We start from the raw sequence: 12,231 nt of genomic DNA, 5'->3' as shown, positions 1-12,231 counted from the left end.
CCAGAAAAAGCAAGAAAGCAAATCGAGAAGGAGCTTCCAGGCAGAGCCCACTTGGCACTGAGTCTGTGAAATCCGGTCCCGCCGACTGGGCCCCCCTCCCCCACAACCATCGGGCCCGTGTCTTTCGCTTCCTGCGAGGCTAACAGTTAGGGCCTCAGCCCGGCGCGGTGCTGAGGCAGCCCGAGTGTGGTTACTTGCGCACAGCTCCTCTTGCCTCCCCTCCCCACAACTGTTTCCATTCTCACTGAGCGGCCACGTCCGGGTCAGACACGCAGGACAGCAGCTGGGGATTTCCAAGGGACTTTTTGAGAAAAGCCAGTGAAAGTGGGGTGTTGGCTGCATGGCCTAGGCACTCTTGCCGAAACCCACTTCTTCCCTCCAGAACGTAAGGCTGGCCTGCTGGGGCTACTTCCCAAGGATCCTTTCAGATTGAAATTGAACAGAAACCACCACCCCTTGAGCTCTTTCAGTTTGCCGGGCTGAGGAAAGCCTTTAAAAACTCAGCTGAAACTGGGGCTAATGGACTATTCCCTCAGAGCTTGAAGGCATCAACAAAAATGGTTCTGGTTTGAGGAGGATCTGTGAGCGACATGAGCATCCTGGGCCACTCCCAGCTTCCTTCCCATGGGCCTATGAGCTGACAGGACAGGGGTGGGAGGGGGTCACTGGAGAATCAGCATCTCTCCCTCCTTCCCACACACTCCAGGCCACAGGTAACAAGGGACACTGACTCACTAGCAACACCAGGTGGCTAAGAGACACAAAGCCCTAGTACAGACACCTCTGCTGAGTCATGAGCTCATTCTGCAGTGGTGATTCTGAGCATTTCTCCCACTATTTGGTTAAACTGTGCACATACTGTATGTATTATAGAACAGCTAATAAAAAAGAGTAAATGAATTTTACTTTTCATAAAACCTAAGTTCTAGAATTTTCACATTGCTTCGTTTTTATCAATACTAAAGTAAACAAGCAGTGTTATCATTGTTTTACAGATGGAGAACAAGAAACCTAGGAAATCAATATAGGGATATTAATAGGATTCTTTGTGGAGATTTAAGTAAGAAAGAATTTCTGGTAAATTTTTCATTCTAAAACAAATAACTCACCTTGACCAATAACCTGATATCAAAACCCCCTACTAGGCCAGAGGGGGAAAGGAGGAGCCCAACTCCTACAAAGGCATTCACTAACCAGACGATGGCCCAGCAGCCACCTGAGGGTCTCCAGTTAGAGGAAATGCAGCATAATGTGTGTAGGTGGGTGAACGAGGGTCATAGATACCACTGACTGGCCTAAGATAGAGGAAGAGCAGTAAAAAGAAGAAAAAAAAGGGGGGGGGAGAGTATTAAATATGGTCAACAGGCAAAGAATACTGAGAAGCCTCAGGCTTTCTTTCAAAAGACACTTGCTGTGCCAGGTCTAGAGGAAGTCTGCAAGCCCCAGACACCAAGACTACCAGCTTGATGGGCCTGCCTAGACTCAGGACAGCAGACCTTCCAACAAGACCCAAGGAAGCACACTGGAAAGGCTGCAACCCCGGAAGGCTGAAAGATGGGTAACGGGGAGCAGGAGGGCCTCTACTGCTCTGGGAAAGTGCTTACAGGGTTAAGTGAGTTCTTCCTGCGCCCAGGTAGAAAGGAGTCAAGGCATCTGTCATGGGCTTAAGAACTTTCCTAGGGGTTCATGTTTATTTGGCATTTGACCCAGAGTCCTACCCATGGGCAAGGGCACAGACTGGGTCTCCTACCCCCCATTCAATTCAGTCTCTGTTAATGCACCAGCCCAAACCAGCCCAAACCGCCCCACCCCTGCCCCCAGCAGCAGTCCAAAGGTAAAATGGCTCAGGGACACGCTGTGGTCTCTCAATAGTCCGCTGAGTCTCAGAGTTGGAGGGTGGGGAGTATCTTAGGTTCTGTCCATTTAGTTCCGTAACAAAAAATAAGCAGATGCAGGAGGTGGGGAGGAGAGACAATGGCAGCCATGCATCTTGCTAGGTCTTTATAGCCGTGTCTCTGGATTTGTAGGCCACTCCTCGACTTTTCAGCTCTCGCACAATTCCTGCAGAAGGACAAGAAACAGCTCTGTAAGGGAGGAAGATCCCAGAAGTTAAGAAAGGTCTCTCTACTACCACTTTGGTGGGGACGGGAAAGGGAGGGAGGGAGGAAGGTGTTCCTGAGCAAACTGGAGTTCCTACACAGCTCATCTACAGTCCTGCTTGGTTGGCTTGTTACCGCTGAAGATCCAGGCACACATCTGCTAACGACTTGGTAAGAACAAGAAGGAAAAGACTACGTGTCGTAGTCGCTAAAACCAAGGGTTCTGGGGTCAAAATGCCTGGGTTCAAATTCTAGCTCCTCTGGAGTGCAGGTCAGTTACCGTCCCCGAAGGATGACCTTGGGCAAGTTACTGAACCTCTCTATGCCTCAGTTCCCCCAGAGCTGTGAAGACCGGCGTGCGGTCCCACAGAGGACTTCCGGGGAGCTTGGCGCACTTAAGTGAACACCAGCCACTACTACGACGATTATTACCTTGGGGAAGGCGACCGGTGACGGACACTGCATACACACCCGGCTTAAAGTTACCTACGAGAGAAGAGAGACGGCAGTGAGAGTAAGTTAGGCGTAAAGACCAAAGGGAGGTTTAAGCTAAAAATGAAAGGAATGCTGTAACTCCAAGACAAGAACAGTCACTTCTTTGGCTCTGGTGTCAAACGACAGGGCACAGGATACTTTCCTCGTGTTTCCTACAACCCCATCTGTTTCACTCTGCGGCCACTTACCCTCTGATCTAAGGTGCCCCCACGAGACCTGAGGAGCAGCAACAACACAACTCAGCCAGGACAAAGAGAAAGGGAGATACTTACTGACTCGCTGCCACTTGGAGACCCAGCTGTCCTCTGGACTCATCATCGCAATGATTCTGGGAAGGGAAAAGAAACAGAGAGTCAACCTGAGCCTCCCCTACTAGAGAAGAGAGAGATGGAGGAAAATGCCCACTTTACTCTGCTTTCAGCCAGCAAAATAGTTCTGGGAGAGGAAACACAGGAAAAAGCCAAGTATTGAGTCTCTACTAGAAAGCAGGGGAAACGGACTACTAATGCTGAGAAGGGGCTGACCCAAACTTAGTCCCGACAAAGGTTCTTTGCCCGCCAAACACAGGTCAGTTACCATTCCCAAAGGACTAGCTCATCTGGCTCAAAAAACATCCTTAGCCCAGATTCTCTGGGAAACAAGACAGCTTTAAAAGTAGATGGCCAGTGTTACTAATTACAAGCAACACGACCACTAGGGGGCTGGGCCCTAGTGCAAAGGGGGAGGAGGAGGGTGAAGGAAAACCACGGGTCCTCCTACCAGAAGTAAGTTAGACTTGGCCAAGGTCTGCCTCTGATGGGCTGTACAGCCTAACACACGTATGGACATCTCCCTCAGAATTGTGTGGAATGAAACTCAAATACGGAGCTAATACATGCCAAACACCTGGCGCAGGGTAAGTGCTAGCTACATAAGCATTAGCTGTCCTTACTTATATCTTAATAGTTGTTCCCAAGAGAGCTCTGATCCCAGAGCACGGGCAACAGAAAGGCCGCATGAGGGCTAGAAGGCTGCCCCTCAAGCTTGACAGGTCAACGTCAGGAACTTTCAGAAGCGACAGAGGTCATTTCTATCATTCATTCAATCAAATGCTTGCCTGCCTGCCGTGACAGGTCTGTCCCAGACACCAACTTTTGTCAGTAACCACTCCCTCTTCTCTTGGCAACAATCTGGGATTCTTACTTGGGGAGCCTCCCTCCCCATCCAAATCCTACATTCTCAGCCATCTGCTGGGAGTGGAACTGCCCCCACCCTCCCTGGTGGTTAAGCAGGGGAACCCCTGCCCTGGCCTGGCAGACTGACTGGGGGCAGGCATACACACACAGGCTGTTGTCTGGACCAACAGTATGGTCTCTTCTGTTCTTCACAAGCAATCTTTCTAGCCTTACAGTGCCTGTCACCCAACCTTATGATTTAACCTCAACAGAATCCCTACCATTCTCCAGACATCGCCTGGTCTTCCCACCCCATGACTCTGCTCAAGTCATTTCCTTGTTTAGAATGTTTTTTCTAAAATGCTCTCTCAACCGCCTCAAAAATCCTGTACTTCTTTCGTTCAGAGCCTGATTCACATGGTATCTCCTCTGCTTCTAGCTGAGTTCATCTGGCCCTCCTCTGGTCTCCTTTAGCCCTTGATATACCCATTCTCCCAAATCTAATATCCACCAGAATACACAAATAACTCTTAGAACTCAACAACAGAAAGTCAAATAACCCACTTCGAAAGTGGGCAAAGGATTTAAAAACAGACATTTTCCCGAAGAAGATACACAAATGGCCAATAAACACATAAAAAGATGCTTAACATCACTAATCATTAGGGAAAGGTGATCAAAACCAAAACAATGCCACCTCATGTCCAATAGCGTAGCTACTATCAAAACCAAAACAAAACATAAAACAAAAAATAACAAGCGCTGGCAGGGGTGTGGAGAAACTGGAACCCCTGTATACTGCTGGTGGGAACAGAAAACAGTGCCGCCGCTACGAAAAAACAGTATGGCAGTTCCCCTAAATATTAAACAGAATGACTCAGCAATTCCACTTCTGGATATATACCCTGAAGAAGTGAAATCAGGGACTTGATCAGATATTGGTAAACCTGTGTTCATAGCAGCATTATTCCTAACAGCCAAAAGATAGAAGCAACCCAAGAGTCTATCGACAGATGAGTGGATAAATGATTATTCAGCTTAAAAGAAAAATCTGGACGCATGCGACAATATGGATAAACCTTGAAGACATGATGGTAAATTAAATGACCCAGGCACAAAACGACAAATATTGTTTGATTCCACTTATATGAAGCACTTATAGTACACTTCAAATTCATACAGCAAGAGGGGCGCCTGGGTGCCGGGTGGCTCAGTCGGTTAAGCATCTGCCTTTGACTCAGGTCATGATCCCAAGGTCCTAGGATCCAGCCCCATGTTGGGCTCCCTCCTCAGCTTCTCCCTCTCCCTCTGCCACTCCTGCCGCTTGTGCTCTCTTGCTCTCTCTCTGTCAAATAAATAAATAAAATCTTAAACGAAACAAAACAAAAACCACAAGAAATTCATACAGAAAGAAAGTAGAATGGTAGTTGCCAGGGCAGTGGGGAGGGGAAAATAAGATGAAAAGAGTCCTGGAGATGGACTGTAGTGACGGCTGCACAATGTGAATATACTAAATACCACTGATTTCTACACTTAAAAATGGTAAATTTTCAGGGGAGCCTGAGTGGCTCAGTTAAGTGTCTGCCTTTGGCTAAGGTCATGATCCCAGGGTCCTGGGATCGAGCCCCATGTCAGGCTCCCTGCTCAGTGGAGAGTGTGCTTCTCCCTCTCCCTCTGCCCTGCTTGTGCTCTGTCTCTCAAATAAATAAAAATTTTTTTAAAAAGTTAATTTTCTGTCACACATATTTTGCCACAATTTTTTTTAAAACTCTAATATGCAAAACTTTATACTGTGTCTCTTACTAGTAAGTACATCACTGTGTAACTCTTGACATCCCTGACAGCAGCCAACACAGTCGTTTACCATAGATGGGAGTCCCTTTATTCGTCAGCCATTTTGTTACCATGCTAACAAATCAACAAAGGGACTGGAGTATCTGTGCACATGCATGTGTAGGAAGTAAGGTTCCATGGCAACATCTTTTTTGCCCAAGCCTTCATTCTTCCTTAAAGGAAGTCAAAGAAGGAATGGATGGAGGTGGCCTCACCTTGAAGGAAGCTTACTAAGTACTGGGTTTGAGCCCAGTTTGTGTGTAAATCTTTTTAAAAAAAGATTTATTTATTTGAGAGAGAGAAAGAGCGTGCAGGGGAGGGGGGAGAGGGAGAGGGAGAGAATCTCAAGGAGACTTCCTGCTGAGCGTCGAGCCCAACGTGGGGCTCAGTCTCACTACACTGAGATCATGACCTGAACTGAAATCAAGAATTGGACACTTAACTGACTAAGCCACCCAGGCACCTCTGTGTGTAAATCCTTAACTGGCCTAGAGGCCAAAAGACACAGTATCTCCTTAACCCCCAAAGAATACTACCCTCTGGCTCCTACGTTGGGGAAAAAAAACTGAGACCTGGGCACTTATGTTACTCTCATTTCTCCTTCTCCCCACTGGACAATCTCACCAAGGGAAAACTTTTCTTATGGGGTCTCTCAGACATATCTAACAGCATCAGCTTTCAGGTAATAATTTACCATTACTGTACCTTACCTTACCTTCACTTTCAGAAAGGATCTTCATGCATTTAACAAACATTTCTTAGCCCTCTGCCACCTTCCAGGCCCTGTGCCAAACCAGTGTGCACAAGATAAACACAGTCCCTACCGTTAATGAGCTGACAGTCTAATGAAAAACTGTCCAGCAGAAATAAAATAAATAAAAACCACACAAGTCATTTAAAATTTTCTAGTAGCCATGTTTATGAGTAAAGACAAAAGGGTGAAATTAATTTCAATAACATATTCATTTAACTCAGTCTACCCAAAGAATTATCATCTAGGTATAATTAATATTTAAAAAATTAGAATATTTTACATTCTTTTTCCTGTTCTAAATCTTGTCAATCTAGTGTATATTTTATAGTTAGAGTATAACTCTGTTTGGACTAGCCACATTTCAAGTGCTCAATGCCAGGCATGGCCAGTGGCTACTGTACTAGACAGCACAGGACTAGTGTGTCTCAAAATAACCGAGAACAACCAGGATCATGGTCTGCCTCACATTTACTAGGTGGGGTGGGGTGGGAGTAACGGGAAAGTGAATGAAGGAATCTAAAGGGGCTTACCCGTCAAAGGAAGAGCTGGTGCAGTCATATACCATCTCCCGGTTACCCTTCATCTGAAGGTATGCATCACAATTGTCACAACCATCATATTCAAACTGGTCTATAGTCTGGGAGGGGGGACAAAGGGGGGGGGTAGGGGTGAGTGTAAACAAGGCCAAAAGAAAAACTAGCTCTCTCCATACTTCTACCTAGTCAAGTAGAAGGCTCCCCCCCCATGCTGGCTCTGTCTCATCAGGTTCCCCACGCCCCACTCCCACAGCTCCATTCCTAAAGTTCCACCCACCCTCACAGTCCTCCCTCTCTTGTTCCTAACTGCGTTTTACCTAGTCCTCTCCCTGGTCTCCTCGGGGCCAGGCATCCTCTCCGACTACTCCCCCTCAGCTGCAGATCACCACCCTCATCTGACTCCCAGTGGCCTTCAGCTTCAACAGAAGTTCGCTGAACGTCTGTTAAGGATCAGACCTGTGCTAGCTGAGGATTCAAAGGCATGTAAAGACTGCCTGCGTTCCTACAGACTTAAACAATGGCCCCCAGCAGCTTCCCACACCCCTCGCCAAACCCGGGGTCCTGGACCTTAATTTTCTCTTCGCTATCTCCCAGCCCCGTTCCACCTTTTCCCCCATCTGGATTCCCCCATCGCCCCTACAACCAGCCCCCCGAAGGACACCTTGACCAACGAACACAGCAAACAAGCCCGCAGATGCCGCAGGTCCTTCGGCACCGTCTCCAGGGCCATCCTCTCCGACAAAAGAACAGCAAAGGACTGGGCCACAGATTCCTCAGCCGCAGGAAGTAAACAGCGAATTACCCAGAACGCCTTCCACTTCCGGTGTCTAGGACTTCCTCTTCCGGTGTGGGAAGCCGCAGGGCCCAGCCCTCCCCCCCCCCCCCGCCTAAGGAGATGGTTTCTCCCGCCTGGAGGCGGGGCCGGCCGGGAGTCACCTGGGCCGGCGCGCGCACCCGCCACCTGGGCCGGCGCGAGGGCGAGGCCGTGGCGGCCGTTGGGCCTGTGGGCAGGGCCCGTGGGGGAGGGGCGGTGCGGCTGGCGCCTGCGCGAGAACGCGCCGCGGCCGGAGCCGGAAGCCCGGCGGGGCGGGCCGTTTGATGTAGGCGGCTGGCCGCTGGTCGCCGGTCCCCTTAGGAGGATCCCACATGCCAGCCGAGATTCTTTTTTGTCTTGCCGTTTTAAAAGCGCAGGGCCAGAGGGTCCACTGTCTCCCTCTGGGTTATCTCTGCCGAGAGGGAAAGAAATCACGGACAGCCCCTTTCTTCCTGAGAGCAGGATAGGGTTTCCATTTGCCGTCCGCCGGAATGCGGGCTTGTGGGCCGGTGGCGCGTAACAGGCATATTTAATTATTTTTTAAAACTCTTTACGTACTTTCCTTGTTCCAGCTGATTATTTAGGCTTTGTGCAGCGTTTAGCATTTAGACAGTTCCTTTACTTGAGAACATCTGTAGGGGATAGGAGAGTGTGTCTTTTTTTTTTTTTTTTAATTTCACCTTATAGAAAACTAGATGCTCCTTTGCTCTGTGGTTCAAAACTGGGCAACGGACAATGACCAGCCCTACGAAATCTTTCGTGGAGAAGCAGAAGGGAAAATGTGCTTTGTGAGGATGGGAGCAAAGACTGCCCCAGGCTCTGTGGAATTCATACCAACTTAGCACCAGCTCTTGATCCTCACAGTAGTCGCACGAGTAGGCAGAGCACAGTCATTTGTGTTTATCAGAACTGGAGCTCTGGGATATAAATAGTTTCAGGCCCTGCTGTTCTATCCTCCCAACCAGGCCTCCCAACTGACACAGAGCTTCTTCAAGGGGGGGCCTGCTTCTTGTGCCCATGCCATGCTGTGTTCAGATGGGCTCTGTGACTGGGGTTAGAATGTTCTCCAGCACTGGATACTTTCCACCACCAAACATGCTTTCACTCTTATCTCAGGGGAGCCCTGCAACAACTCTGTGAAATAGGCCTATTTTATGGGTGGAAAAAGTGAGGCATAGAGTATTTACCAAAGGTCAAAAAGTCACCGAAGCATCACAAATAAGAGTGTGAAGTAAAAGGTAGAATAATACAGATAACGACTGGACCACAGAATCCAGTCATGCTTTCCCCCTTCCCTGATCTCACTAAACCATGCTTTTAGGGGCTTACAAACCAATTCTTGTTGCCTAGCCCACCACTCTGTCCTATCCTTTCATAAATCAGAGCCTAACTTCTGATATCAGAAATAATTTACTTCTGTCAACGTAGAAGATGAAACTGTTACCCTGAGTAACCGTCATAACAGAACAAAACCACGAGACCAGACTGCATTTATGGATAAATATATTAGCAAATAAATACATTTCTCAACATAGTGCCTGATTCAAGCGTCTTTCTGTCTGGTTCAGATATAAATACCCATGTGGGTGCCTAGGTGCTAGTTCCCCACTGACTTTAAGGGAAGAAGTTTCCCAGGTAGGGTCCTGTGCCCACTTAGCTCCCACATTCACATTCCAAATGGGATAATGCCTGAGGAGCCGGCAATAGTCCAGCTGCCCTGGGGTGAATGTTACCCTCAGGAGGCTCCTCGGCCCTTGCCCACTCGGGTACCAGCTACCCGGGCCAGATGTCCTGCATGCACAACCTCTTGCATGCACACCTTCCTGGGTGTCCCTGGCCTGTATGGCTTATCATGGGAAGCTGGGCCTTGGAGCCATCTAAACCCAATTGTCCCACTTTGCTTTTCCTTTGTTTTCCCCTGTTCCTCATCCCTGCTCTGGGAAAACTCCCAGAGAAGAATTCGTTGTTGTCCTTGGTCAGCTGTAATTCTGTCTTTTCTACCTTCGTTCCATCCTCCCTCTTCTAGATGCAGTCCAGCAGAAATCCTCTTCTTTCCACCTACTTTGGGGCTTTGAGATAGGTAATCTCCAGGAAAGAATTTATTCCCTCCCCACTACCCCCCAGCCCCCAGAGGAATTGGGGCTGCTGGAGTGACGAGGGAGTTTGAAAGTCAGAGGCTTCATCCCAGGTTCTTCAGGGTGCAGTACCACTTTAGGGACAGAACTCCACACCCTGGCTTCCCAGAGCCTCCCCTCTGACTTAATATAGTGGATCTGACAATTAAGGACAAGAAGGGAAAAACATTCTCCCTTATGCACCAGGGCAGGTACTGCCTGGAGAAGCTGCGGAGCCTCCCTTTTTAGGGTTCAGGGCTCACCTATGTTCCTGATCCTTTTGCAAAGAAGGGAAATGATAAAAGCTGGGGTTGCTGCTGATGCAGCAGCTTTACCGAGGAGTCAAAGCTGGTGTGCAGGACTCACCCAAGAAAGGAGGTAAGAAGGACCCACTGGCAGGTATGTACATGAGACTTGGGATGAGGAAGACCTGCCGGGCCTGGGGAAAGGAGCAGCACCTTTATAACACTTATCTACCCATATCTAGCTTCCTGTTCTCAAAAAACAGCCTTTAAGGGAGCCAGCCCACATAGGTAGTAGCTGGTTGCCTGGCTGGACACAGACTTTGCCGCACTGCAGATGCATTCTGCACACAAGGTCCAGAGCTGGGAGCAGGGAACACCTGCCACCCACCGTCACCACTCCTCTTCTGGAGGTTCCAGGAAGTCTGGCAAAAAAAGAGGGCTGTTTTCTGAGGTCCTTTCTTCTCTCAGGAGCAGGACTCTGTGCCAGGTAGGGCCCGAATCATCCGGAGCACGCTCTTGGTTGGAGCTAGGTCTGAGCATCTCACACAGCCTGTTCACACAGCTCCTCAATCTCCTCCTCTGAGCCTGCATTTAGAGAAGGGAGGAAAGAGGTCACTGAGGGTCAGGCCAGCCGCCTTCCTGTCCCACCTGCAAAACAGTATGGCTGGGAGAGAACCACAGAGAGGGAGGAGCAGGGAATGTGTCCAGAAGGGGCAATTAGACTGAAAGCTGGGAGGGGCCCCAGGTGGGACACAGGGGAGAGAAAAACAAAAAAGCTAAAGAAAGAGAAACATATATAGCAACCAGTGTTACAAATACTTACTATTCGCTCATTAACCCAATAAATACTTATTAAGCACTTGTGAATCCGGCCTGTTATCATGTGCCAAATAGAAGAATAAGCAGAGACCTGATAATCTTGCAGGAAAGAAGGTGTGCATACAAAGGGAAATTATGCAGTGGGACAGGACTGGATCATAAGACCTTTCCCGGAAAGGGGACAGATCATGTTCAAGTGGAGCAATCAGGAAGGGCTTCCTGAAAGTGAAGATAAATGAGCTGGTCCTGCAGAAATAGATAAGAACTGGATTTATGGGAATAGGAAGACAGCAGAATAGTCTGGGTTATAAGGACTGCAAGAAGTGTTTACTAGGTTTGGCTAAAGCATGGGGCAGGGGAAGGGAAGGGAAGAGTGAAAAATAAAGTGGGGACGGCAGATGGGGGCTAGCTGGTGCTAGAGCCTTGAAGGCCAAACCAGGCTCAGTTTTTCTTTACTGTGGAGAAAACAGAACATGTGGAAATTTCTGGGCAGCTTATTTGAGCAAAATGAGCCTGGCAGCAGCAGGCGAGCAGGGTCACTGTATGTGCAGGGCCCCCCCTTCATAGCCCTGTAAGAGGGGAGGGAAGAGCTAGGAGGCTCCTGCCTTGATCTTTAGGCTGCATCTAAGACGTGGGCAGGGGCCATCAGTTCTGAAGGAGAAGGTAAAAAAGCTCTCAGGGACAGAGTTAACAGAAACTGGCACTGACTGGATTTGAGGAGCAGGGAAGAGGGAGCTGTCGAAACCAGTTCTAAGTACGGGAGAGGTGGGGGTCTGCCTCCAGCAGCCCTGAAAGCACACATGTGACAGGGTCCGAATGGATCGTCAAACACATGGCCAAAGCTTGCTTTGCATGGCTCCATGGAAGCCATGATTTTCTCTACTGTAACTGTGTACATGCCTGTGACCCCATAGACCTGGATCTCCTGGTTGACAAGTTCCATGTCCTCAGAGGCTAGCCTGGAACCTAGCCCATAGTAAGCATCCAATGCAGGAAGAAAAAAGGAGGGAAGGAGTGAATGAATGAATGATAACAGCTCTAGGTCTTGACTGTAGGGTTCCTAGACCGTGAGGTCTTATATTTCAGGACATTTGGGCTCCCTTTTGGGGTGCCTAGTGATAGCTTTAGGCAAAGAGCTTTGTCATCCACACCATGGGAGAAGATGGGGAAAATGGGGAGGGGTGCTCTGGAGGAGGAAGAGGAGCATTTGAGCAAAGAAACACCCAGTTAAAATTGAGGGTTTACATTATCACAATTGGTTGTAGTACAATTATCAGGGATGCACTGAGGCCCCAGGAAAATGAGGCTGGTCTTATTAATATCGGTGCTTAGAAGGAAAGTCTTAGTTGTTCTTTTACCTCAGAGGAA

At 48.7% G+C, this 12,231-nt stretch overlaps 2 protein-coding genes across 4 annotated transcripts in view; both read right to left on the bottom strand.

Moving 5' to 3' along the window:
* Window positions 1–1,656: 1,656 nt before the first annotated feature.
* SUPT4H1 (SPT4 homolog, DSIF elongation factor subunit) lies at window positions 1,657–7,689 on the bottom strand. Its single transcript, XM_025851354.2, has 5 exons — window positions 7,533–7,689; window positions 6,866–6,972; window positions 2,867–2,922; window positions 2,532–2,585; window positions 1,657–2,061 (listed from the first exon to the last, which is right to left on the bottom strand). Exons 1-5 carry the CDS (start codon window positions 7,599–7,601, stop codon window positions 1,994–1,996), a joined length of 354 nt encoding a protein of 117 aa, XP_025707139.1. The 5' UTR covers window positions 7,602–7,689; the 3' UTR covers window positions 1,657–1,993.
* A 1,482-nt stretch (window positions 7,690–9,171) lies between these two features.
* Window positions 9,172–12,231, bottom strand: part of RNF43 (ring finger protein 43) — a 64,714-nt gene continuing 61,654 nt past the window's right edge. For all 3 annotated transcript variants that reach the window (XM_025851029.2, XM_073879555.1, XM_073879556.1), the window contains one exon: window positions 9,172–10,629. In XM_025851029.2, the coding sequence (XP_025706814.1) occupies window positions 10,586–10,629 (44 nt within the window). In that variant the 3' untranslated portion in view covers window positions 9,172–10,585. The remainder of the gene's footprint in view (window positions 10,630–12,231) is intronic.

This window comes from Callorhinus ursinus, unplaced genomic scaffold (genome assembly GCF_003265705.2).
Source record: "Callorhinus ursinus isolate GAN/ISIS: 27379988/994484 unplaced genomic scaffold, GSC_fseal_2.0 scaffold34, whole genome shotgun sequence".
Lineage (NCBI taxonomy): Eukaryota > Metazoa > Chordata > Mammalia > Carnivora > Otariidae > Callorhinus > Callorhinus ursinus.
Note: the sequence above shows the minus strand (reverse complement) of the source record. Positions and strands in the feature narration are given on the sequence as shown.